At 63.7% G+C, this 25,841-nt stretch overlaps 2 protein-coding genes across 3 annotated transcripts; one reads left to right on the top strand and one right to left on the bottom strand.

Annotated features, from left to right (window-relative positions):
• Positions 1-529: 529 nt before the first annotated feature.
• On the top strand, positions 530-1,692 carry LAGE3 (L antigen family member 3). The gene is made up of 3 exons (XM_047764289.1): positions 530-753; positions 1,001-1,129; positions 1,365-1,692. Exons 1-3 carry the CDS (start codon positions 530-532, stop codon positions 1,477-1,479), a joined length of 468 nt encoding a protein of 155 aa, XP_047620245.1. The 3' UTR covers positions 1,480-1,692.
• A 4,301-nt stretch (positions 1,693-5,993) lies between these two features.
• PLXNA3 (plexin A3) lies at positions 5,994-20,792 on the bottom strand. 2 transcript variants are annotated; one of them, XM_047764445.1, is made up of 33 exons: positions 20,731-20,792; positions 18,322-18,945; positions 17,471-18,010; positions 17,003-17,185; positions 16,110-16,238; positions 15,941-16,041; positions 15,501-15,624; positions 15,261-15,417; positions 15,081-15,180; positions 14,853-14,967; positions 14,515-14,715; positions 14,272-14,368; positions 13,991-14,181; positions 13,758-13,903; positions 13,546-13,666; positions 13,323-13,459; positions 13,057-13,227; positions 12,222-12,315; positions 11,906-12,145; positions 11,672-11,815; positions 11,359-11,593; positions 11,119-11,261; positions 10,783-11,039; positions 10,618-10,684; positions 10,375-10,521; positions 10,122-10,281; positions 9,905-10,008; positions 9,682-9,778; positions 9,276-9,466; positions 9,009-9,178; positions 8,310-8,522; positions 7,977-8,127; positions 5,994-6,908 (listed from the first exon to the last, which is right to left on the bottom strand). In XM_047764445.1, the coding sequence occupies exons 2-33, from the start codon at positions 18,916-18,918 to the stop codon at positions 6,813-6,815; spliced, it is 5,619 nt and encodes a 1,872-aa protein (XP_047620401.1). In that variant the 5' UTR covers positions 18,919-18,945; positions 20,731-20,792; the 3' UTR covers positions 5,994-6,812. The 2 variants fall into 2 exon arrangements, with proteins under 2 accessions (XP_047620401.1, XP_047620400.1); XM_047764444.1 differs by having other exon boundaries at positions 9,682-10,008.
• Positions 20,793-25,841: the final 5,049 nt, after the last annotated feature.

Genomic DNA, 25,841 nt, shown 5'->3' with positions numbered 1-25,841 from the left:
GCGGGATCGGAGCCGCGTCTGCGACCCACACCCCAGCTCACGGCCACGCCGGATCCTTCACCCACTGAGCGAGGCCAGGGGTCGAATCTGGATACTAGTCGGGTTCATTACCACTGAGCCACGACGGGAACTCCCTTAAAAACTTACTTTTGATTAAAAATGTGTCTCCAGTTTAAAAAGAAGGGTATAAAATCACTGTCAAAAACTTGCAGGAAAACAGAAGAAGGAAGTTGAAATCGCGTCACACAGCGTGCGCGGGGCCGGGATTTCGGAGGGAGGCTCGGCTTCTCCGCGGCCAGTCGCGTCCGGGCCGGTTGACACCCCCGCGGGAGGCAACGGCCCGGAACCGACCACGCACGGCCCGCGGCCCCGGGGGGGGGGGGGGGCCGGCTTGCGCAGGCGCGCGGGGCGGGGCCGGCGCGGGGGGCGGGGCTTCGCGAGGGGGCGCGGGCTTCTCAGCCGCCGCAGGGGCGAGCGCGGCCGCGAGAGCCGCGGCCGGAGGGCGGGGCGAGGGCGGAGCGTGGCGGCCATGCAGGCGGCGGACGCAGCCGCCGGCGCGAGCGGCGCGGCGGGCGGCTCCGAGGGCCCGGGCCGCAGGGGTGGCCCTGGCGGCCGGGGCCGCCCCCGCGGCGCGGGCGCTGCTGCCGTAGCCACCGCGGGCGTTCCGCCTGTGGCGCCGGCCCAGCGCACTTCGGAAGCGGACGGAGACCCCGCGTCCGCAGCCAAAAGGCCACGGAGCCGACCACACGTCTTGTATCCTGCCCGAGGGGACGGCGGGGAACGGGCTGCGGCCGCCCACCGTGGGCGGGGGGAGCGACGAGGAGACGGAGGAGTCGGGGGCGGAGAGGCGAGGCGGAGGCCGCGGCCGCCGGGAGCGGTTATAGGGCCACGCCGGGTCTGGAGGGGCTGGAAACGGTGCCGAAGGCGGCGAGCCCGGTCAGGGCGGCCTGAGACCCGGCCCACAGCACCAACTCCCCAGCCTTAACCGACTTTCCATCAGCGCCCTAAGCGTACCGTTCCCGTCCTCCTGGGAGGCAGAGATCGCCCGCGGCTCGCTGGCCCCAGATGCTGAACCCCACCGGGGGGCGGTTGGGAAGGAGCTCACAGTGAGCGGCAGCGACCTGGCCGTGTAAGTGCTGGAAGGGGCGGGTTGGGAGTGGCAGCAGGTGGGCGGGCCCAGGTCCCCCGAGGGGCGCTCTACTGGCGACTCCCCAGACGCTCAAGGACTGGGAGGGAGCGGACGCGGTGCCCTGCGCCCACCTCTGATGCAGATCGCAGCGGCTGGGGAGCGATGGAGGGGCCGAGCTAGGGACTGGAGGCGCCGCCGCCGCCGCCTGCCTGATGGTCACTTCCCTCACTTTCAGCCACTGGAGAGCTGACGATTCCCGCCTCCTCCGAATTTCCATCGTAAACTTTCTTGACCAGCTTTCCCTGGTGATTCGGACCATGCAGCGCTTTGGGCCCCCTGTTAGCCGCTAAGCCAGGGCTGGGGAGAGGGGCCAAGGTCTGCCCTTGTGTCCCTCCCCAGACAGTGCAGCCCTCCTGGGGCAAGCGACTCCTGCCAGAATTGCCACTTTATTATGGGGGCTTCATCTTTTGCCCGTACTGGCCCTTGCGCACTCAGGATCCGCTTATTTGTTTGGTGCTTAAATGGTTCGTAACCACAGAAAATAAAACTGAGCTTCGAGGCTATGTCTGAGTTTATCTTCAGCTGTAGCACCGCCGTTGTCCTCAGGTTAGAGAGGAGGTTCTGGGACTCAGACAGTCACGTGCTACAAGGTCAACTGAAGATAATTTAAGAGATGGGAGAGGAGGAATTCCCATCATGGCCCAGTGGAAACAAATCCGACTAGGAACCATGAAGCTTAGGGTTCGATCCCTGGCCTCGCTTAGTGGGTTAAGGATCCGGCGTTGCCGTGAGCTGTGGGGTAGGTCACAGACGCGGCTCAGATGTGGCGTGGCTGTGGCTGTGGCTGTGGTGTAGGCTGGCAGCTGTAGCTCCGATCGGACCCCTAGCCTGGGAACCTCCAGATGCCATGCAGCCCCAAAAAGACAAAAAGAGAGATGGAAGAGGATGGGGACGTCTGCCATCCAGGATTAACTACTGTCAACATTTTGGAGTATTTTCTTGGTGTTATAGTCATGTTTATATAGTAAACATATAACTGTAATATAGAATATTTCAAAGTTTAGCAACAATGACAACAAACCCTGGTGAAATACCAAGGACATTTCCATTAAAATAGAAACGAGAATCCTATCATCTTTTTTTTTTTGTCTTTCTAGGGCCGCACCCAGGGCATATGGAGGTTCCCAGGCTAGGGGTGCAATCACAGCTGTAGCCGCCAGCCTACACCACAGCCATAGCAATGCAGGATCCAAGCTACATCTTCGACCTACACCACAGTTCGCCGCAACGCTGGATCCTTAACCCACCGAGTGAGGCCAGGGATCGAACCTGAGTCCTCATGGATTCTAGTCAGGTGTTAACTGCTGAGCCACAACGGGGAACTCCCTTTTTTTTTTTTTATTTTAAATGCTGTCTTCAAGAGTCTAGGTAATGCAATAAGAAAAATAAACAGAACTAATATAAACATCAGAAAATATGTAAATTGGCATTATCTCAAATACTGTGATTTATACTGTGACAGTAGATGCAATCTCAACACAGCGGCATTCGTGAGAGAGGCTTGCTGATGCTGCTGGTAAGGAAAAGAATATAGGAGTTTCCTACGGGGGTACGATGGGATCTCGGCAGCATCGCTGTGGCACTGGGACGCAGGTTCAATCCCCAGCTCCTCACAGTGGGTTAAGGATCTGCCTTTGCCTCAGCTTGGCATGGGTCACGACTGTGGTTTGGTTCTGATCCCTGGCCTGGCAACTCCATATGCCATTGGGGTGGCCAAAAAAGAAAAGAATATGGAATAAAAAATAATTTAAAAACTTGTTGAATGAACATATAAAGGACACATTATTGAACACTTAAGTTATTTGAAAATTTAGCCATATTATAGGTAATGAATCAGTGGAATGCTTATATAGGTGTTTGGGGTTTTGTTGTTGTTGTTGTTGTTTTTGCTTTTTAGGGCCACACCTGAGGCATAAGGAGGTTCCCAGGTTGGAGGTCAAATCGGAGATGCAGCTGCCGGCCTACACCACAGCCACGGCAACGCCAGATCCTTAACCCACTGAGTGAGGCCAGGGATCAAACCTGAATCCTTGGGGATACTAGTCGGGTTCTTAACCACCTGAGCCACAACAGGAACTCCCTGGAATGCCTGTATATAAGTCTTTGCATAAATGATTGTTTCCTTAAGATAGATGACAAGAGGTAGAATTGGTTAGACATTTAAAGCTCTCAGTGTGTTCAGGAGCTCTCCAGCAGATGCCCCCTCCCGCCAGGATGCTGGTTTCCCACATCCTGGTCACCACCGGGTCTCTTTGGTCAAAACTTTTCTTTTAATTTTATTGGAGAATAGTTGACTTACGATGTTGTATTTTTTTCAACTTTTTTAAAACTTGTGTTTTGGGGGGTGGGGGCACATCCGCGACACATGGAGGTTCCCAGGCTAAGGGTTGAATCGGAGCTCCAGCTCCCAGCCTCCACCACAGCCACAGCAACACAGGATCCGAGCTGCATCTGCGACCTACGCCACGGCTCCTGTCAATGCCGGATCCTTAACCTACTAAGGCCAGGGATCGAACCCGCCACCTCACGGTTCCTAGTGGGATTCGTTTCCGCTGTGCCACAGCAGGAACTCCTAAAAACTTGTTTTGTATGACAAGAGCAAACAACCCAGAAACACTCGAATAGCTTTGTGACTGTCTGGCTTTGTGTCAGATCAGCAAAGAAAAATTCCCGTGACAAGAGTTTAGTTAGAAGGAGTATCTGCCTGTAAAAGCTGTTGTATCTGAAGCCTTTTGCTAAACACGTATCCAAGCGGCTCTTTTGCAGATGCCGTCGGATGTTTGCCATTGGCGGTCATGTTTTCTCAGGAGAAAGGCATGATGCCTTTGTATTCCCAGACGTCGTTTCTGAGCTTTGTTCTGAGATGCGGTTAGAGGGCCGGGGGCCGGGGGCGGTTGGGGGCTTTTGAGCCTCTGTGACCATTGCTCCGTGGGAGCGGAGCGGCGTTCGGTGTGGGCGGCCTTCTTCTCCCTCACTGTTGAGCCAAGACCCTCCGAGCCCCCTGCCCGATGCCCCCCGGGTTCCGGCCGGTGGGGGCAGCCCCCAGGCCCTTCCCGCTTGAGCGCTGCGCCCAGCTGCCTTTCAGGCCCCGGGGCGGCCCTTCCCGGCCTCGCGCAGCTTCCTCACCCACCCGGCTGCTCACTGCTCTGCGGCAGACTCGACGCCAGCAGGATCCTCGCCCCAGCCGGTCCAGCGGCCTCCGCTCTCCAGCCCCCGCCCCCGGGCCCCGCAGCGGCGGGGACTCGGTCTCCCCAGACGGCGGCCGGGGGCGGGGGCCCGGCTTCCCCTCCGATCGCGCCCCCGACCGGCCGCCCCGCCTGGTGCCCGGCTCCGTCGCAGCCTGGGTGTCGTCCGCGTGGCCGGGTGTGAGGGGCTTCTTCCAGGCAAGCGGCAGGGCAGAGCCCATCCCCACGGGGGCCGCGCGTGAACCGCCCGCCCTCGCGGAGCCGGCGAGCCCTGCCGTGTGCGGGGGACGGAGGTGCGGGGGCTGCCGGCCGGGGTCGCGGCGAGGACGCGGCGGCTCCCCCCGGGCAGCGTGCAGCGGCGGCCCGAGTGGCTACAGCGAGGGCCTCTTGCTTTCTCTTTTTTTTTTTTTTTGGCTCTGCCCAAGGCTCGCGGACGCTGGAAGGCCGGGGATCAGACCTGAGCCACAGCAGTGACACCGCTGAAGCCTTAATCGCTAGGCCACCAGGGAACCCCTTTTCCTCCTTTTTAAAAAAATCATTTCTAGGGAGTTCCCGTTGTGGCTCAGTGGGTTATGAACCCGACTAGGAACCATGAGGTTGCGGGTTCGATCCCTGGCCTCGCCCAGTGGGTTAAGGATCTGGCATTGTTGCCGTGAGCTGTGGTGTAGGGCGCAGACACGGCCCGGATCTCGTGTGGCTGTGGCTCTGGTGTAGGCTGGCAGCTGCAGCTCCCATTCGACCCCTAGCCTGGGAACTCCCATATGCCATGGGTGCGGCCCTAAAAAGCCAAACAAACAAACAAGTCATTTCTGGAGTTCCTGTTGGGGCTCAGCGGGTCAAGATCCTGACGCAGTGTCGGTGAAGGGTACGGGCACAATCCCTGGCCTTGCTCCGTGGGACATGGGTCCTTTGATGCTGCAAGCTGTGGCGTCGGCCTGTAGCTCTGATTCCCGCCCCCCCCCCCAGCCCAGGAACGTCCGTACGCTGCAGGTACAGCCCTAAAAAGAAAATCATTTCGAAGCCCTTAATTATCACCGGGGAGGAGAGAATGCAACTGCTTCGCAGCACTATCCCGTTTCCCACCTCCTCCTCCCCAAATGGTTCTGTTCTATTCACACCAGCAAAATCCCCACATCTAGGTCACCATTGGGTTAGTTTCCACAAAAATTAAAAAAAAAAAAAAAAAAAAACAACCCTGCGTGTGCATGAGAGAACAACCTAGAAATACCAGGCTAGGAATTCTGTAGTTGACCAGCTTTTTTTCCGGGGAGGGAGGCCGAGTGCTGGGACAGCTGCTTAAGTCCTCCGGGCACGGGCACGTGGCGTCAGCCCCCCAAAACATCCTGCAACCTGGCCAAAGTCACGGGGGCCTTCTCAGGCCCGGGCTGGGGCAGCGGAGGGTGAGAGGGGAGCAGATTCTTTTTGTATCTTGAAGGTAGGGCCCCCGGGACTGGCTGATGGGTGGACGTGGCCCAGGCCCCCTCAAATCCTCAGGAACCCAGCAAGGAGTCGCCCTTCCTCCAGGAACGGCGTCCAGCTCCGGCAGAGCCCGCCAGCCCCCCACCCGCCTCCGTGTTGGCCCAACGGCCACCTGCCCAAGGCCACAGCCGCACGCGGACTCCATTTCCCGACATTTAATGAGGAGAAAACCCCACACGGCAAAGAAAACCTCATGCAAACGACGACCCGAAGCAAACTGGGTTTCCAGGGCGGCGAGACGGGGCCGGGCCGCTCCGAGGAGGCGGAAGGAGGGAGTAAGGCACTGCCGCCCGGGCCCCGGGCGGGCGCCGGGCAGGGGGCGGAGGGGCGGAGGGCCAGGGGCCCGGGTCGGGCTCGCCGGGCGCCCTGAGCGGCAGAGGCTTCCGCCCGGGGGGGGGGGGGGCTGCGAGGCGGCGGTGGGGCGCCGGGCACGGCCACAGTCTGCGGGCCGCTCCGGCTGTGTCCCCAGGACCCCAGCGCTGCCTGGGAAGAGCGGGCCGGCAGCGGCAAAGGTGAGCAGCCCGGGCCTGGCCGAGGCCGACCAGGTCACCAGGGAGCCAGGAGGACACCAGGAGAGAAGGTGAGCGAGGCCGGCGACATGTGGTGCGGGCGCGTATTTACAGATGGGGACCGCCAGGGGCGATAAATAAATAGGGGCGCGGGCATAAATAGCGAGGAGGGCAGGGGCCATGCCACGAGACCTGGCACGAGGGCGGGAGGGGAGTATTGCTGCTGCCTGGGCGGGGGCTGGGTCCTGTCACCCCCTCCCCAGCAGGGCCCAGAGCAAGGCACTAACGACGGGGGCCCAGGTGTGCCGGGGGCATCTCGGCCGTGACCTCTCCCGTGCCACCCGATCCAGGGCATCTAGGGCCAAGCCCGAGACCCAGGCGTGAGACGCCCCCCGGGACAGGGGGACGGCTCAGGACTGAGAAGCCCCCTCCTCACCGGTTCTGCCACCCTTAGCTGTTGCTCGACACGAGGCCGATGATCTGTTCCAGCTTCTGGCGCAACTTATGCTTCCGACAAGAGGCGTCCCGGTCCAGAGCGCTGAGAACCTGGGGCGGGGGGAGGCCCCGAGCTGGGCTCTCGAGGACGAGGACACCGGCTGCCCCTGCCAAGCCCCCGCCCGCGGGTGCTGTGCCCGGCCTCCGCGCAGCCCCCCCAGCCAGGCGTCCCCCTCCGAATGCACGTCCAGCTGCTCCGTGTCCCGCATCCTCCTCCAGGGCCAGGACGTCCTCCTCCTCCTCCTGTCCACAGCCGGCGTGCAGCCCCTCCCAGGGCGGCCCTGGACACATGCGGTGTCCCCTTTCCCAGCTCCTCCAGACCCACCCCCGACCCCCGCCAGACCCCAGCGAGCGAGCCTTCCGGGGCCTCGCCTCCCTGACCGGGGGCTGCGCCGGCTGGAGCCCATCGCCCCCTCCTCCCTGCCGCCAGGGGTGGGGGGGGTCCTCACAGGGGCTCCGCCACCGGCCCCGCCACTCTGCGCGTCCCTCCCAACCCTCCCCGCCTCTTCTCTGCCACCTGCGTGTCCCGGGCTCAGAGCCTGCACCCTGGCTCCCTGTCCAGCCGCCCACGGGCCACGCTGGTGCCCTCGCCCAGCCTCAGGCCTCGCGGGTTCTCATGTCCAGCCCAGAACGCAGTCCTCAGATCCAGCTCTGTCCCCCTGCCTACTGACACCACTCACGAACCAGGAAGGCTGCTGAGCCCGCCCACCTCCCGGCCCCAGCCCGTCCTTCTGAGCTCGCCCCTCCCCGTGCTCCTGGCCCGTTTAAAACCTTTGCTTCTTCCTTTTTTGTCTGGCATGGTCGGGGCCTGCCGACATTCCCGGGCCTGGGATCGAATCCTGTACCCCAGCAGGGACAATAGTGGGTCTGTAATCCACTGACCCACAAGGGAACTCCCTGGCCCTTAACTTTTGCCCGACCAGAACCTGGTGTTCCGGCCCGTGGCCGCTCTCCTGGGTCCTCAAATCCCAGCATGCAGAGAGCGCGTCTGTCACCTGTGCTGGCTCGAAGGCCTGGTCACGGGAGGAAAAGTGAGCAATCCGAGCCCCCTGCCTTCGCCACTGGCTGCGCCCTCCGAGCCAAGCCATCGGGGGCGCGGGGGAGGGGGGGGCCACGCACCTCCTGGCGGTACTTGGCGACATAGAAGTAGAGCTCGCTGAGTGCGCTCAGGACGTTGAAGTCACTGGCGTGGAGTCGGGACTGCTCCACCAGGTATGCGTCCATGTCCTGGTCGCTGATGGATGCCATTTTCGCTATGTCCCGGTAGTACCTGTTGGGACTCCGAGCGGGTCACGCAAGCAGGTGCCACGATAGCCAAAGCCCCCGCCCCGGTGGCCAGGCCAGCCTCCAGGCCGTTTTCCCGGCCGGCTGAGCAGCAGTGTCCCCTGGGCTTCCCGGCCCTGCCACTCCCGCCACCCCCCGCCCCCCGCCCCTGCACACCGCGCGGCCCACCTCTCCACCCAGCTCTTGTAGTTGGGGATGTCCTTGGCGTAGAGCAGCTTGTTGGACGGCGAGTCCTTGCCCAGCCGGTGCTCGGACGTGGAGCACGAGTCCATGAAGGTCTGGGCCACCACCGACAGGCAGGCGTCCGTGATGCTGCTCTTGTGGATGTCGAACACGAACTGCGGGTTCTTGATCACGTTCACCCAGAAGCGCAGGGGGAGGCTGGGCAGGGGGGGACAGACGCCCGCGGTGCTCACCTGCATGGCTCCCCTCTGGCCACGTCCGGCCCCCGGGCGCCAGAGTGACCCTGGGAGTCAGCAGCCGGTTCACGCACTTGCTGCTGGACGTGCAGCGCGCCCTTCTGGCCTCATGCGTCTCGACGCACCCCCCCCCCCCGCCCCGCCCCGCCGTGCAGCTCCCGGCCGGATGGGGCTTCCGGCACCTCTGCCCTGTCCCAGTACCACCAGGTGAGCATCGCAGTCCCGCCCCCAACGTCCCACCTGCCCAGACCCTGACGGAGCCCGACTCCGGAATCGCGCCACTTGCTCGCAGTGCTCCGTGGCACCATGGAAGCCAGGCTGCCATCCTGCCCTGCCGCGGGGACCACGCCAGCCCCTACCGTGGTCCCGACCGTGGTCCCTGTGTCCTGGGAAAGCCTGCTCTTCCCACCACCCGCGGGCGCCAGCAGCGGCCGGCGCAGGGCCGTACCAGTTGCTCTTCCAGGTGTGGCGCACGTCAGGGTCGCTGATCTGCCGCTGGTCGGCCTGCTCGTCCAGGAAGTCGAACATGTACTTGATGGCCAGAGGCAGGGCCGAGCCCCGGTGGGCCGTGCTGAACACGGTCTCAAAGAGATCGTCCACGAACTTCTGCAGCGTGCCCTGCCGGGGTGCGGCAAGGATGCAGGCTGAGCGCGAGCCCGCGCGGGAGCTCCCCAGGGCAGGGCGCACGGGGCCAGGAACAACCCAGCGGCCGCACCTTGGTGGCCAGCAGCCGCGTCAGGTAGATCTCCGAGACCATCTTGCTGCCGCGGTCGCCCTCGCGGTGGTCGGCGTGGTCGTGGTTTTTCACCAGGTGCCACAGCTTGGTGCCCGTCTCCTGGTCGGGCGTGATCATGGGCGCCCGCGAGCGGAGGCTGTCGGGGCTGCTGGCCGTGCGGAGCAAGCTCTCTGGGGCAGAGCACGGCTGTGCCCCTTAGGCCAGTGGGGCCAGGCCAGCCGTCCCCCTCCGCCCCGGGAGCCCCGCACCGTCTGGGCCCGAGGGGACCAGGACCTCCGGAGACAGGGCCCGGGGAGGCCGCCGGGGCGCAAGCGGGCTGCGCAGGCAGGGGTTCCCCCCCGCCCCAGTGTGGACCCCCGCAGAGACCACCGCACAGGACACCTACCATAGCGGCTGAGGGAGCGGGTGAAGGTGAAGGAGTTGGCCAGGTTATAGGCTGACACTTGCTTGGGCACCAGTGCCACCAAGGAACCATCTGTCACCTGGAGACCCCGGACACAGAGAGGGGGCCGTGCAGGCGGCCGAGCAGCCAAGGGGCCGGAGCCACCATTTGCCCACATGCAGGGCAGCTCCCAAGGCCCCGAGTGGACCCCCATCCGGCGCCTCACCTGGTAGTGGGCCAGCGAGTTGACCCTCTTCCAGTCGCACTCGATCTTGGTGGTGACATCCTCGTCCTGGAGAATGATGCGGGCCATGCGGCCCTGGCGCCACTCTGCGGGCCACAGACAGCGCCAAGGTCCCACTCCGGTCCCCTGCCGCTGCCCTCAGGGCACAGAGCTCAGGCCACGTGGCCACGGGGGCCAGGAGGAGGGGGCCGGGCCTCACCTAGGTCCATGTCCTCAGCTTTGGGGCGCTGCGAGTAGGGGATGCCCTTGTACATGGCGTCCAGCAGCTTGTCTTTGGCCTGGGTGATGCTGTCGCAGTTGAGAACCTTCACCGGGACGTGGGCGCTGCCCTCGCTCTCCGGGCACACACAGTGCAGGGTCTGGGGGGGGGAGCGGGGGGCACAGGGTGGGTCCTGTGAGGCCGCCCCTCGTGCCTGAAGCCCTGCCCGCCCGCCCCCCCCCCTCCCGCTCACCAGCATCTTGTAGTCGATCTGCTGCCGGATGAGCTTGTCCTCGCTCAGGGAGTAGCGTGCCTCGCCCGTGATGGCGTCGATGGGGCCCTTCTCCATCTGCTGCTTGATGGCGCAGTAGAGCAGGAAGAGCGGCTCCCCCGCGCACTCCTGCGGGCGGGCGGGCGCGCACACGGCTCGGCACCGGCCCGCCAGCCGGCTGCCGGCCCACATCACCACCCCCCGGCGCCCGCCCTCCGAGCGCACCTTCAGGAACTTATACAGCAGGAAGGTGAACCAGTTGGTCAGCATCTTCTCGGCCACCGACTCGGTCCTAGAGGGAAAGGCGTGCTCGGCCGGGCCAGCCGGGGCCTGGCCCATGGCGGGGGGGGGGGGCGCCTGGCTGGGGAGGGCTGGCGAGGGGCCCCGTACCTGCGCAGCAGCAGCTTCGGGTGGTTCTTGCTCTCCAGGTTCTTCTCTATGAGGTCCGCCAGCAGCTGCTTGAGCAGACCTGTGGCGTAATCGAGGCGGCTCTGCAGAGCCACCATGGTGAGCGAGGCCACGGTGCCGCGGTCGCGCATGGAGAAGCTGCTCTGGGCCTCCAGCGTGTGGATGAAGGTCAGGACGAAGGCGCGGCTGTGCAGCAGCTGCCCGAAGAGACGCAGGGCCTTCTCGACGTTGGGGGGGGTCTGGGGGACAGGGTGTCTCAGAGGGTGGCGGCGGCCCTGGGCGTGACAGGGTGCGGGCTGGCCATCAGGGGGCACTCACGTCCAGCTCCTTGAGCACCGGGTGGGCCTCGATGCCCGGGAAAAGCACCCGCACGGCGTAGGTCCGGTAGTCCAGGAACGGGATCTGCACCCCGTCCATGTGGTTGGTCAGCTCGTTGATGTCTGTCTGCAGCTCAGCAAAGGCTGGGGGGGGAGGGGGGGCCCGGGCCGGGGTAGAGTGAGCAGAGCAGGAGGAGGGAGGCCCCTCTGCCCGCCCTGCGCCCCGCCCCTGCCCAGGCACCTTCCTTGCACTCCAGGGCCACCCGGGACTCCAAGTTGTCCATCTGCAGCTGGAGCCGCTTGAGCGTGCGGTCCGCGTCCCGAGTCTTGCGTTTGTAGGCGACCAGCACGGCGGTGATGGCCAGCAGCAGCAGCCCGCCCCCCGCCGCCAGCCCCACCATGGCCGGCAGGGTCAGCGCCCGCTCGGCCGTGATGTGCAGGGTGCCCAGCCAGAACTCCAGGCCGCCCACCAGCACCTGCGGGCACAGGGGCGCTGTAAGCCGGCCCTGCGCCCACCCCAGGCTCCGCAGGTGGCCTCCCTGCCCGCTACCCACCATGACAGGCTGCCGGCCTGTCTGACTGGGGGAGTCGCACAGGAGCTGCGTGTCCGAGACGGTGAGCGCGCACGGCTGGCCCCCAATCAACACTGTGTAGTTGAGGCGGGAGCTGCCGGCCGCCGCGGGGATCAGATTCTTGCCCTGCAGGCAGAGGGTGCGGTCAGCCGGGCTCCCTGCCTCCCTGCACCGCTCCCCACCCCCGGAGGCCCTCGAGCCCCGCCCCGCCGGCACCTTGAGCACCACGTGGGAGCCGGGCTTCACGTCCAGGACACCAGAGGGCCCAAGGGGCTCGAAGCTGGGGTCGGGGTAGTAGGTGAAGGAGGACCGGTTGAGGGAGCGGGCCGTCTGCACGTGGTCCAGCAGGAAGCCAAACTCATCGGGGTGCTCCCCCTGGGCCTGCAGCTGGGGCTGCCCCAGGAAGATGCCGGGGGCCTTGCACAGCATGGCGGTGTCGTTGATCACCTGGCACGTCTGTGGGGACAAAGGTGGGTGGCCGGGCACACGAGGCCACGGGCAGGGGGGCAGGATGGGGTCAGCGGGCACTCACGTTGGTGGTCTCAATGCCTCGGTACTTGGCCCGCACCCGGGGCTCCTGGACTGTCAGCAGGTGGGTCCCACTGACGGTGATGGCAGTGCTTCCACTAGGGACAGGGGGAGGGGCCTCAGGCTTTGTCCCCAGCTGCCCAAGCCTGATCAAGGCTGCCCAGGGCCTCCATAGCCCTGGGTCACCCGGTGGGGGCCAAAGGCTGTGTGGCTCAGAGGAGCTATAACTCGATGCCCACAGCCTCAGTCCCCAGCCCCATCTCTGCTGGCCAGGCTCTATTCTCTGAAGAGTCTTATTTTTTTTCATCTTTTTTTTTTTTTGTCTTTTTGCTATTTCTTTGGGCCGCTCCCGCGGCATATGGAGGTTCCCAGGCTAGGGGTCAAATCGGAGCTGTAGCCACTGGCCTACGCCAGAGCCACAGCAACGCGGGATCTGAGCCGCGTCTGCAACCTACACCACAGCTCACGGCAACGCCAGATCCCTAACCCACTGAGCAAAGGCAGGGACCGAACCCGCAACCTCATGGTTCCTAGTCGGATTCGTTAACCACTGCGCCACGACGGGAACTCCTTTTTTTTTTTTTTTTTTTTTTTAAGGGCCACAAGCACGACATATGGCAGTTTCCAGACTAGGGGCTGAATCAGAGCTGTAGCCGCCGGTCTACACCCCAGCCACAGCCACACGGGATCCGAGCCACGTCTACGACCTACACCCCAGCTCACGGCAACGCCGGATCCTTAACCCACTGAGTGAGGCCAGGGCTCGAACCCGCTTCCTCATGGATGCTAGTCAGGTTCGTTTCCGCTGCGCCCTGGTGGGGCCTCGGGCAGGGTCTTACTTGATGATGCTCCAGGTGGGCTCCAGGCGAGTGACAGTGGGGTCCTGGGTGTAGGTGTAGAAGACGCCAGGACTGGAGAGGTTGGCGCGGTCGATGGCCAGGGTGACGGGGGCCTGGCTGGGGCCGAGGGTGGAGACAGGCGAGATGCACACGATGGCTTCCGCGTCCCTCCTGTGGCAGCAAGCAGGCGGCCCAGGGCTGGCACCCGGTGGCCGCCCACAGCCCCCACCTGACCCTCAGCCCGAGGTGGGGAGGCCCCAGCTCACCGCACAAAGCGGCACTCGCCGTCTCTCACGGTCACCGTGACCCTGCTGCCGGCATCCAGAGAACTTCCGGAGAGGGTGAGCCGCGTGCCCCCGGAGGCCGGGCCCCGGTGGGGACTCACGCCGTCGAATGTCGGCGTCTGCGGGAGAAGTGGCCTGAGCGGGGCGGGGGTGGCAGCCGCGCAGGGTCGGCCGCACCCCCGGCGCGCGCAGGCAGCGCACGCACCACGAAGCTGTAGAGCTGCTCCGACTGCGTGCGGAAGTCGGCCGAGCAGTCGCCGACGCACAGCTCCGCGGGGCCCGGCAGCGGGCTGGGCACCAGCGACTCCTCCATCTCGCACACGATCCTAGGCGGCCGAGGGGTCACGGTCAGGTCCGGCCGCGGCAGGGGGCCCGGAGCGCCCTTGCGCTTGTGCTTGCGCGCGCGGCCGCACTCACCTCTCGGCGCTGACGTACTCGGCGGGGATGGGGTTGCAGCGCACGCCGGCCACCCGCACGCCCACCTCTCGGGAGCTGAGGCCCAGGTTCTCGCCGACGATGGTGACCCGGGTGCCTCCCTCCTTGGGCCCCCTGAGCGGGTGGATCTGCGAGGCAGGATGGGAGGAGAGGAGGTGAGCCGAGATGGAGAGCGCCCCGTGGGCAGCGGGCGGCTGCCTGGCAGGGAGACCCACCTGGGCGATGCGGGGGTGGCTGCAGCGAGCACCCTTCTGGCTCGGGTGCATCCAGTTGGTCTTGGGGGCCGGGCAGTGGGCCCGCAGCTGGCACCTGTGCTCCGAGACGCACCAGCCGCAGTTGAAGCGGGGGTCGGCCTTGAGGCAGAGGCCACAGCTGGGCCGCTGCGCCCAGCACTTGTACAGGAGCGCTGTGGGCACAGAGGGCACCGCTGGACCTGGCCCCGGCTCGTGCCTCCTCTGCCCCCGGAAGCGAGCTCCTCGCCTCGGCCCGCCCTCACCTCGGAAGGTGGCAGGCTGGTCGATGGGGAAGCCTCCGTCCCAGACCACGGAGAAGTCGAGCTCGGTGTCGCCATGCTCATCGCCTTCATACGAGTACTGGGGACAGGGAGCCGGGTGACCCCCAGCGAAGCCGGGCAGGCCCCCCCCCCGGCTCAGGAAGCCCCAGCGGGAGACTCAGCAGGGCCCCCCCCCCGCCCCAGTCCCTGGAGGCTTCCAGACCAGTTCCGGGGAGGGGGGCTCACCGAGGCGTTCTGGCACTGCACGCTGCTGCTGTTGAAGCGGATGGCAGGCACCCGCTGCTGCCGCCCCCGCACCCGGACCACGCACTCGTAGTTCTTCTGGCCTGACTGGGGCTGCGGCAGGTTCTTGGCCCGCAGGGTGAGCGGCTGCATGACGCCTACCGGGATCAGGAGGTCCCCGCTGGGCAGGATCTCGGGGCAGCCCTGAGGGGAAGGCGGCCGTCACCGCCCGCGCACACGGCCCGGGTTGAGGCGGCTCCCAGAAAACGAGACCAAAGGCAGAAAAGCCAGGGGCCAGCCCGCGCGGAGCCCAGCCCCCTCGCGTGTGGCGCCCGCCTCACCTCGGGGCTGTGCACCCTGCCCTCCTGGAAAGAGCACTCGTGGGGGTGGCTGGTACACACGTGGCGGTACTTACACCAGTGGCAGGGGTAAGGGCTGCCAACGCAGGACCTGCACCTGCAGGGGAGAGGCTGCCGAAGTCACAGAGCAGGCCTGGCTGCGCCCCTCCCCGTCCCTCCGACGGGACACACGGGCCACAGGGACGCGGGATCGGGAAGGCCGGCACTCACGACTGGAGGACGCTGCAGTTGTAGAAGACAAGGTCGGCCCCCGCAAACCCCACGCCGGTCTCCTTGGAGAGCAGCTGCAGCCGCACCGTGCGGGTGGCCCCTGCAGTAGCCCAGGGGTGCCACAGGTGAGTCAGGGACAGAGAATGCCCCCCGACCCCTGGGCAGCCCCGGCCCACTGACCGTGCCCCCGGGTGAGAGCCCGGAGCTCCTGGACGGAAGGCGAGGGGCAGCGCAACTCCCCAGAAGGCAGCAGGACCGCCTCGCTCTCCGCCACCTCCTCGAAGGCACAGCTCACACCCGCGCTGAGGTCTGGCACGTTGTGCATGGCCACTGTCAGCTGGGGGAGCAGAGGACTCACAGCGGGGGCCCCCGATCCCCGACGTGCAGGTGCACAGGCTGCACCCCCACCTCGCCACTCACCTGCACCGCGGGCGAGGTCACCGACACGTTGCTGGGCCGGACCCGCACCTGGACGCACCTGCTCAGCACCTCTGCGAAGCCGTGTGGGGCTGAGGCCCCCGGACAGGCCCCCTGGCGGCAGCATCTGCGTGGGGTCAGGCCAGGCCCATCCCACAGCTGCCCCAGGAAGCCCCCGAGCAGGAGAGCAGTGGGGGCCTGAGAGGGACAAAGGGGACAGGTGGCCCAGCCCCCAGTGCCAGGCAACCACGTGCCTCCGCCTCATGCCCTGAGGGCCCAGGGACGTCACTTGGGGTAGAGGTTCCGCTCATTAGCTGGAGAGAGGAGAAGGTGTGGAGGCCACAAGGGCACAGCTGGGAGGAGCGGGCATGTGGGTGACGACGAGGCAGGGGCGCTCCTCCCGGGCCCGCGCCCGCCCACCCGCCCTGCACGGCCGCCCTCACCTGTGCTGCAACACGCACCAGCCGCAGTGCGGGTCCCCCGAGCCCAGGCAGGCCTCGCAGCTGGGGTACTGCTCACAGGTCTCCACCGGGAGCTGGCTCACCTGGAGACAGTGGCGTCAGCACCCCACCCCCCCCACCCACCGCCCACCGCCCGCCGCCTCGGCCCTACCTGCTTCTCGCTAAGGAGGTAGATGTGCCGGTGGTCGGGGCTGAAGAGCAGGTCTCGGAGTATGGGGCTGCCATCCAGCACGGGCACCGTCTCATAAAGGCGGGCCTCCTGGGAGCCATCCACCCGCACCTGGGCCACGAGATGGGCACCTGATGCCACTGCCCGGGCAACCTCTCCTCCAGCCGGGGACTCGCCCTGCCCCCCCCGCCCCCCATGCTGCAGACCAGGGACGGAGGGCTCAGGCGGGCGCCACAGCCAGCTGGGAAGGGCTCCCAGGAGAGGGAGACAGAGCCGAGCGTTGCCCAGGGCTGGGCATGGCGGAAAGGGGCGATAGCGAAAGGGGCCGGGGGTTTCGGGTGATGGCAACGTCCCAGGACGAGACAGCGGGTGTGCTTGCGGAACCCTGCAAACTCACTGAGACCACCGAAAGGTGCGTTTGGACTGCGGAGTGTGTGACGCGGCCTGACACGTCAACAAAGCTGGGATAAGAGGGAAAAGGGACCAGCGGCTCCCTTCCCAAACCTCCCCCGCCACCCGGGGAGGATGTGGCAGCTGCCGCAACTCCTTCCCCTCCAGGACACACCGGCGCTCCCAGTCCTGAATGGGGGCAGCTGTGGCCCAGCCAGCACTGCAGCCCCGGTGCCCATGAGGGCACACGAGGGCACAGGGGGTGAGGCCCACATCGGGTCCCTCGCTCATTCAGCTGAGCGCTCAGCAACGAGGGCTCCTGCTCTCCCGGCAGGGAGGCCCTGAGGCGGGCCAGGTCTGGCCCCGCCACAGAGCCAGACGAGCAGGGTCACTAACCCCCAGTGCCACAGCGGGAACGCCCCGTCTTCAAAGGCCACCCTTTGTCCCGCCTCTCGGGGGTCTCTGCCCTGGTGTTCCGGGCCCACCTTCTTCAGGCTGCCGCTGCGGGTGCCGACGAAGACCACGGAGTGCTGCCGGTAGGCGTAGGCGGCCACGCTGGCCATGCCGTCCGTGCTGTCCGCCAGCAGGGGCAGCCCCTCGATCACGTGCAGGCCGCCCAGCGGCTGGTTCAACACCAGCCCGCAGAAGTTTCCATTGATCTGCATGGGCTGGTGAAACAGGAGGGGTACGCGGGGGTCAGAGCTTGGGGGCACCCGCTGGACAGAGGCCAGGAAGGGAGCAGGGCCCGAAGCGTCTGCGCTGCCCCCCCCCCCGCCCCCCCGCCCGCCCCGGGGCCTCGGGGGCTGAGAGGAGAGATGGGGGAAGGAGCAGGGAGAAGGCGGCAGGACGAGCGGGACCCCCACGAGATGGAGCAAGCGGCGGGGGGGTGGGGGGGCCGAGCGGGAGAGAGACGGGTGTCGTCGTCCCCCCCTCCGGGACCGAGGAGGACTCACGGTGTTGATGCAGGGCAGCTCCTTGTTGAGCAGCCAGGGCAGGGCCAGCGTGCCCTCGCCGCGGTAGCAGGACTGGATGCGGCGCCGGATGTGGGCGTTGATGTCGCTGAGCGTGAAGAGGCAGAGGACGGTCTGGCGCGGCGGGCTGGCCCGGTTCTTCTGGCCCTGGGAGAAGACGGTGAAGAGCACGTCCTCGTCGGCCGGCACGCCCAGGGCCTGGGCCAGCAGCAGGCCCGGCTTGGCCAGGTGGGCGCTCTGCACCAGGCGGTACTCGACGCCGCGCCAGGAGCAGCCGATGGGGAACTCCACATACGAGTAGAAGTCCGAGTCCCCCGAGCACATGCGCACGATCTTGGACGTGAAGAACTTCTCGCCCGCCGTGTCCAGCAGCGTCTGCTGCGTGTCCAGCTGCAGCGTCAGGAAGTACACGAAGGAGGCGCTGGCGAAGCCGTAGACGTAGTAGATGTCGAAGGCCGGGTGCAGGGACAGCGTGTCGGAGGGGATCTTGATCTGGGAGGAGACGAACTCGTCCTGGTAGACCTGGGCGGCGGGGCCGGAGGGGGGGGGGGTCGGCCTGGTGGCCCCCCGGACCCCGGGCCCCCCACCCCCCACCCCCGCTGCCGCCGCCCCTGGGCTCCCGCGCCACTGCCCCGCAGCCCGCGCCAGCCGCCCAGACAGTCGCGGGAGCCCGGGGGCCGGAAGGAGCGGCCCCAGCCCGCGACCCGGCCTGCCCTCTGCGGCTTGTCCCCTCGGGACCAGGGCGCCTCCAGACGGCAGGGCCAGGGCAGGAGGGAACGCCAGCTGGCTCTTCAGGGGTACGAGAGGGTGCGCGGGCCGGCGGGCTCACCCACCAGACTGAACATGTCGCTACTGTCCTCGTCGCCAATGAGCTTCCGGGAGCTCAGGGTGGGGAAGTACTCGGACTTGCCATCCACAGCGGTGCCCACGAACAGCTTGCTGGGGCCCTGGCCCTGCTCCACGATGACGCCAGCCATGGAGTCAGGCTCCTGGGCCCCCGACAGGTAGTGCTCCTTGCGGTGGTGCGGCTCGCCCAGCTTGAAGAGGTCGTCCAGGCGCAGAAACTGGCAGATGCCCTGCCAGACGCTGCCGCAGGCCACCAGGCGGCGGGCCGCGTAGTCTATGAGCAGCAGCTTGTTCACGTTGTCCACAGGTGACAAGCGGTGGGCGCATGCGCGCATGCTGGGGGGCGGGTAGCAGTGAGCATTGTCCTCGACGGGCCCCGTGACATGGACCCGCAACTCGGTCAGGTTGGGGGCCAGCTTGAAGATGCGGTTCACCGCGCCCACGAAGACCTCCCCGGTCACCCGGTGCACCGCCAGGTGGGTGAGAGAGGTGTCCGTCACCGAGAAGGCAGGGAAGGGCCTGCTGCCGCCCAGGGCCCGCCCCACGACGAGGAGGAACAGCACGAGGAGGCAGAGGGTGGGCATGGCCGGCGGCTGCCCCAGGGGACGGGCCTGAGGAGAGACGGCCACCACGGGTCGGAGGGCGCCAGCCCGGGCTGCCCAGCCCGGCTGCCCTGCCTGGCCTGGGGCCCCCAGCAGGCCAGGAGCCAGGCCACAGAGGGGGCAGGCTACCCACCCACCACCACGCCAGAGCCCCAGATGGTGACCACGGCTGGCAGAGAGGAGGGGCCTCCACCGGGCGCACGAGCGAGCGGCGAGCGCAGGCAGGCTCGGGGGCATCAATCACCCCCCACCCGCTGCTGGAAAGGGGCCCTGAGGCCTCGCCGCAGCTGGGCCACACCCAAGGAGGCAGCAGAGCCAGCTGCTGGGAAGGGCAGGCTGGGCGGCCCTCCCAGAAGGAGAACCCAAACACCAGACCCCCGAGCTGAGGGTGGCCAGCCCAGGCCACAGACACGCCCCACACCCCAGCTGGGGGACAGGGACAGGCAGGGAGAGAACAATCGCAAATTGGCAGGGGGTGTCAGGACACCACCCGGGACAGAGGCCCAAGGCTTTGAAGCCTGAGACCAGTCGCAGGACGCCACATCCAGGTTCCTGGCCGCAGCTGCCTCCCCGCCCAAGGCCTCCCTCTGCTAGCTGTCCAGGAGCCTGCTGTGTAGCCTATACCGGCTGCAACACAAAGCCGAGTCGCGCCTGCCCCCACAGCCACGCACAGAGACAGACATAAGTCAGGCTCTGCTCAGGCGCAGCCAGACAGATGCCCAGGCAGCCCCGTGCAGCTCTTCCTCCAAACCCAGAGGGTCGCTGGGGAAGGGGAGACGCAGGGGGGCCCAAGGAGCCCTACGGAAAGGAGGCCACGGTCGCAATATAGCTGAGACCTTGGGGAGATGGGCTGGGGGAGCACAGAAGCAGTACTGCGCTTGGCTGGGTCTTCACCCCTAGGCCACACCCAGCCCTCGGCCAGCTCCAGGCAGCCAAGCCAGTAGAGCAGTGTCGTGGCAGCAGACAGGGCAGGGCTCAGGGCTCCGCTCTCAGTGCCCAAGCCCCCAGGGAGACACAAGGTACCCGGCCGGGGCGAGGTGGGGGGGCGGGTGCAGAGACCCAAACCAAGGAGGCACAGAAGAAAGCGGGGAAATGCACTTGCTGGAACAAGGAGCAGACCCAGCCTGGAACTGCCGAGTTTCAGCTCAGACTGATCATCTCTCTGGGGCTCTTTTGTCAGGTCCGAATCCTGGACCCTCCACGCAACAGCCGGAGAAGAAAGAAAGAGAAGAAGGCCTCATCCCCTCCTCACCTCCTCCACTCGGCACAGGAATACAAGCGGAAGAATGGGCCTGGGCAGGTGGCCTGGGAGACCTGGAGAGGCAGGACTGGCAGCCCAAGCGCCCACCCCAAACCTTAGCCTGTAAGTGGGAGCCTGGGGCATCACCGGCTCCCCCACCTCTCTGCTATAGCCCGGCCAGCAGAGCCCTAGGAGGGGACAGACCCTCGCAGAGACCCGGTTCCAGCGCCCACTCCCCAGTGCCCCGCGCTGTGCTCCTGGCCCGGCTCGCCCTGCCCCCACCAGGGACGCCCCCCTCGGCGGACCCACAGGGACCCCCATGGAGGGCGGCGCGGCATCAGCCCTTGCAGCGGCCGCTCCTCCGCCACAAAGGGTCCCCCACAGGGCAGGGGGCTGGCCCTGGACTGGGCACGAGGGAGCTGTCAGGCCGGCGCCCGAGAGGCAGGGGCCGGGCCTGACCCCTTCGGGGCTGAGCCGAACCCCCGGGCTGCGGGAGCCCCGGGCCGCCGAGCAGGAGGGACCCCCACGGGAGGCAGGGGATGGCGGCCACCTACCTGCCCCTTCGCCGCCGCTGGCTCCGGGGGACCGCCCTCCAGCCCCACACCGGCCCCGTTCGCGCGCCCCGCCGCCGCCGCCGCCGCCGCCGCACCCCGCAGCCCGCGCGCCAGCGCCGCCGCCGCCGCCCACACACTGGGCCGGCCCGCCGCCGCCGCCGGGGCCTTTTAAACCCGGACCGTACCACCGCGCCGGGCGGGGGCGCCCGGGGAGGACCGAGCGGCGGGGCTCGCGCGCGAGGGCCGCTCTCCGCGGAGCCGGGGAGAGGCCCAGGGCGCAGGCCAGGCCCCGAGAGCCGCCGGGTCCCCGCCCGCGAGCCGACGCCCCTCGCGCCGGGGCCGCGGCCGCGGCGCGCGTCTCTCCCCCTCGTCGCGGCCGGCGGCTCAGGCAGCCCCGGGAACCGCGCGCCCGCGCCACACCCCCTCGGGCCGCGGGCGCGCGCAGACCCCGCCCCGGCGCTCGGGGGCGCGCCTGGGGCCACCTGCCGCGCGCGCGCCGCGCTCCTCGTCCCCGCCCTTCCTTCAGGCGCACACCTGCCACGGCCTCGCGGCCCCGAGGCCCCTCTGCCTGCGGCGGTCGGTGACCCGGGGCCCGGCGCGAGGCCTCGGAGCTGTCGGCCATTCGCACGGGGCCCTGCCCCACGCGCGGCCCTCGGTTTCTCTCACCGCCTTGGTTTCCTTGGCCTTTTCGGTTTAGACGGCTTCCTTGAGATGGCGTCCATCTATCCTGCCAGTGGCTCATTTACAGTGTCACGTTGGGCCAGTGTCTGGTGTATTCACAAAGTTGGGCAACCAGCCACATTATTAGACCCGCAAACGTCTTCATCACCCCCAAAGAAAAGCCCCGAGTACCCACTATCACTCCTCCCTGGTCCACCTCTCACCCGCCCTGGCGCAGCCCACCTCCAGCCGGCCGCACTGCCCCCACGCCAGGCCCCGGTACCCACTCCTCCACTTGCGGCCGATGGCTTTCCCTCTTCTGGCCGTCTCACAGCAGTGGAGTCACACAATCCGCTTGTGTCTTTTGCGTCTGGGGTCTTCCGCTGAGCATGATGTTTTGATATTGTGACCTGTATCAGGACTTTGTTTCTTTTTAGGGCCAAAGAATATTCCATTACTTGGATATTCCACTTTTATTGACGCGTTCATCAATTGGCAGGCACTGCTGTCGTTTCCATCTTTCGGCTCGGGTGAATAACGCTGCTACAGACATTCCTCTTTATGTTTTTGTGCGAACGCGTTATCGTTTCCCTTCCACTTAGGAGTGAAACTGCTGGGACAAACGATAACTCTGTTTTTAATATTTTTAAAAATTTATTTGTCTTTTTGCCATTTCTTGGGCCGCTCCCGTGGCATCTGGAGGTTCCCAGGCCAGGGGTCGAATTGGAGCTGTAGGTGCCGGCCTACGCCAGAGCCACAGCCACGCGGGAATCCGAGCCGCATCTGCGACACACACCACAGCTGACGGCAACGCCGGATCCCGAACCCACTGAGCAAGGGCAGGGACCGAACCCGCCACCTCATGGTTCCTAGTCGGATTCGTTAACCACTGCGCCACGACGGCGGGAACACCTCATTTTTAATATTTTCAGAAAAATGGCCCAACTACTTTCCAAAGTAGCTGCACCGTTTTCCATTCTCATCAGCAGTGTATGAGGAGCGTATGAGGCTGCCAGTTTCTCTATGTCCTTGCCAAGCACTGTTAATATCTTTTTGTTTCTAGCCATCCTTGTGGGTTTGAAATGGTGTCTCATTTGGATTTCCTTGATGACTAATGATGTTGAGCATCTTTTTCTGAGTTTATTGGCCATTTGCATATCTTTTTTATCATAGAAAGAAATCGGAAATGTCTACTTCAAGTTCCTTGGCTATTTTTTTTTTTTTTCTTTTTAGGGCCGCACACGCGGCATACGGAAGTACATGGGCTAGGGGTAAAATGTGAGTTGCAGCCACAGCCTACACCACAACTGCAGCAACTCAGGATCCACGCCGCATCTGTGACCTACGCCACAGTTTGCGACAACGCCGGAGTCTCAACCCTCCGAGTGAAGCCAGGGATTGAGCCCACATTTTCATGGATGCTAGTCAGATTCTTCACCCACGGAGCCACAACGGGAACTCCCATAACTTTATAGCTTTTTTCTTTCTGTCTTTCTTCCTTCCTTCCTTCCTTGGCTGAGCCCAAGGCGTACAGAAGTTCCTGGGCCGGGGATCGAACATGTACCCATAGCTGTAACCAGAGCCACAGCTGTGAAAACACAGGATCCTTAGCACACTGCGCCACCGGGGAACACCAATTGGACTTTTTTTTTTTCTTTTTACAGGCACATCTGTGGCATATGGAAGTTCCCAGGCTAGGGGTGGAATTAGAACTGCAGCTGAGATCTACTCCACAGCCACAGAAACACTGGGCCTGAGCTATATCAGCAACCTGTGCCAAAGCTGGTGGCAAAGCTGGATCCCTAACCCACTGAGTGAGGCCAGGGATTGAACCTGAGTTCTCATGGAAACTACGTTGGCTCCTTAACCCACTGAGCCACCACGGGAACTCTTCCATGGACGTTTTTGAAGGCTGCAGGCCAGGTCTCCAGTGTCTCGTCCTCAGTTTGGATTTGCTTGATTCTCCTGGTGTGATTCGGGCTGTGTGGCATTTGGGAGGACACCAGGCCATCGGTGCTTCTCATCAGGAGGTACTGTTTTATGCCTTCACTGTGCGGTTAACTTCGAGCCAGTTTCTTAAGTGGAGAGTTACAGTTTTGCCCTTTGTAGCTAAAACGTAGTTGGTGGGAAGATACTTTGAAACTAGATAAAAACATTCTGTTCTTCATCAAAATGTCACCTAATCACTGATACCTTTTGTGGGAGTCAGCGATTTACTCTGATGGTTACAAGATAGCATTTCTCCCTCCATCATCCCTCCTACATTCATCGGGATTCTACTGTCTCCAAGAGCCCTTCTGTTCATCTGTCTGTATATTCATTATCAGTATGGACTCGTGGATGTTGATTTTCATTGATGGATTGTGATCCATGATTGTCAACTATTCATTTTCACACTCAAATTGTCCCAGATTTGGCCCCTGCAAGCTGGCTCCTGTATCCTCCATATGCTGTGGGTGTGGCCCTAAAAAGACAAAAAAAAAAAAAAAAATTTCCCCTCTCCAATTAAATCTTGGGAATGACTGTCAGCATTTCTTTCCCTCAACTCCAGGTCTGTAGTCTACTCTAAGTTAGGACCAGTCCTGCAGTCTGAAATGTGTTGGTCTAGATCATTTGATCCCAGGCATTCTTTTTCTTTCTTTCTTTCTTTTTTTTCTTTTTAGGGCCGCACCCGGGGCATATGGAGGTTCCCAGGCTAGGGGTCCAATCAGAGCTGTAGCCGCCAGCCTACACCACAGCCACAGCACCACAGGATCCGAGCCGCGTCTGCGACCTACACCACAGCTCACGGCAATGCCGGATCCTTAACCCACTGAGCGAGGCCAGGGATCAAACCCACCACCTCAGGGTTTCTAGTCGGATTTGTTTCCACTGCGCCACCCCGGGCACTCCAATCCCAGGCTTTCTTGAATGGAAAACAATGGTGGGCTTTTACTAATTATTAAAATAATCATCACAGTAACTAGATATGTTATTATTCCTTTTTTTCCTTTTGGTACATTTCAAGCTCAATAATCCTACTTGTCTATTCAGTATTTTTATGAGTTGCTTACTTGAGGCATGGCTATCGGGTTAATTTCGTTTTCTCTTTAGAGACTTTGTGATTCGCAGGAGACAAGATTGAGAAAGAGCCATTTGGCTTGGCCTTTAGAAACATCAATCTCATCACGGCCAAGAGACTTTAGATTAAGCTGCTACTGAATTAATAAAATCCCAATGAAGTACAGTTACAGGAATAGATTTACAACTGGCAGAGTAATATAAAAGAAAGACAGGTGAAAAAAGTCAGTTTCACTGGTCTGTTGAAGCCAGTTTGTTGCTAATATTAATGACCCTTGTTTTAATCACAGGGAATGGCTGGACCCCGGAGCCAGAGGAGGAGGGACACTGGTAGGTGTGAGGAGAGGAAGTGCCAAAAATGCCTGGACAGGAGTTCCCGTCACGGCGCAGCAGAAACGAATCTACTAGGAACCATGAGGTTGCCGGTTCGATCCCTGGCCTCGCTCCGTGGGTTCAGGATCCGGCATTGCTGTGAGCGGTGGTGTAGGTCGCAGACGTGGCTCAGATCTAGCGTGGCTGTGGCTCTGGTGTAGGCTGGTGGCTACAGCTCCGATTAGACCCCTAGCCTGGGAACCTCCACATGCTGTGGGTGCCGCCCTAAAAAGCAAAAATACATAAATCAATAAAATAAAATCCAGCATCTCCCTAGCAGGTGATTCCCAAAGATCTTACAGAGACCCAGAGTCGGTCCCGTGTACAAGGAAGGCGGCGCGGGGGGGGGGGGGGCGCTCTGGGGCCTGGGTGAGGAGCTCTAGTGACCGAGGGGGCTTCCGCCGACCCTCGGCAAGTCCCGGGGACCTGTGCTACCTGGGCCCTTAGAGACAAGGCCCAGTGCTCCGATCTCTTGCTGGGGAACCTGAAGATGAGAAGAGGGTCACAGACAGGGCCTGTCTGCCATTTGGAAGTGACCTTGCACAGGCGCTGTCCTGTCTCCTCTGTCCTTTTACTGCATGACTTGAATCAGTTTTGATTCTATTTGTACGTTTTTCTCATCGCTAGGAACCTGCCACTTCGGGTGCATTTTCCCTGGCGGTACGTGGGGACGCAGCATCCTGCTTGTTCGCCCTCCTGCAGGCGCCGTGGGGATTCGAGGGCCAATACGTGCATTTCACACCTGGCTGCATGACGGACGGTCAGCTGCTGATCTGTTAGGACATCCGCTGCCAGATTGAGTTTCTGTGTTTCAGGTATGTGCATGTGTGCTTTCCAGAATAAAACCTCTCGATGTTTTTTTCAAAAATGCCCTTTTCATATAGTCATGTTATTCATTTGAAATACACCTGGGAGAATTTCCCTTTGTATTCTATTTACTTATTCATCTTAGGGCCGGATCCGCAGCATACAGAAGTTCCCAGGTTAGGGCTTGAGTCAGAGCTGCAACCGCCGGCCTA

The sequence above is a fragment of the Phacochoerus africanus genome, chromosome X, assembly GCF_016906955.1.
Source record: "Phacochoerus africanus isolate WHEZ1 chromosome X, ROS_Pafr_v1, whole genome shotgun sequence".
Taxonomy (NCBI): domain Eukaryota; kingdom Metazoa; phylum Chordata; class Mammalia; order Artiodactyla; family Suidae; genus Phacochoerus; species Phacochoerus africanus.
The sequence above is the reverse complement of the archived record's forward strand: the minus strand, read 5'-3'. Positions and strand labels throughout refer to the sequence as shown.

Bases quoted from the DNA above. Each gene is read 5' to 3' on its own strand.
- PLXNA3 (XM_047764444.1), bottom strand. From the start codon at position 18,918: ATGCCCACCCTCTGCCTCCTCGTGCTGTTCCTCCTCGTCGTGGGGCGG. The intron at 16,239-17,002 runs GTGGGCCCGGAA...CTCGTGGCCCAG, and splicing joins GCAGCGGCAGCCTGAAGAAG to GTGCGGGTGGATGGCTCCCA. The intron at 13,460-13,545 runs GTGCGTGCGCTG...CTTCTCCCGCAG, and splicing joins AGCAGCTCTACAGCTTCGTG to ACGCCGACATTCGACGGCGT.
- LAGE3 (XM_047764289.1), top strand. From the start codon at position 530: ATGCAGGCGGCGGACGCAGCCGCCGGCGCGAGCGGCGCGGCGGGCGGC. The intron at 754-1,000 runs GTATCCTGCCCG...ACTTTCCATCAG, and splicing joins CGGAGCCGACCACACGTCTT to CGCCCTAAGCGTACCGTTCC. The intron at 1,130-1,364 runs GTAAGTGCTGGA...CCTCACTTTCAG, and splicing joins AGCGGCAGCGACCTGGCCGT to CCACTGGAGAGCTGACGATT.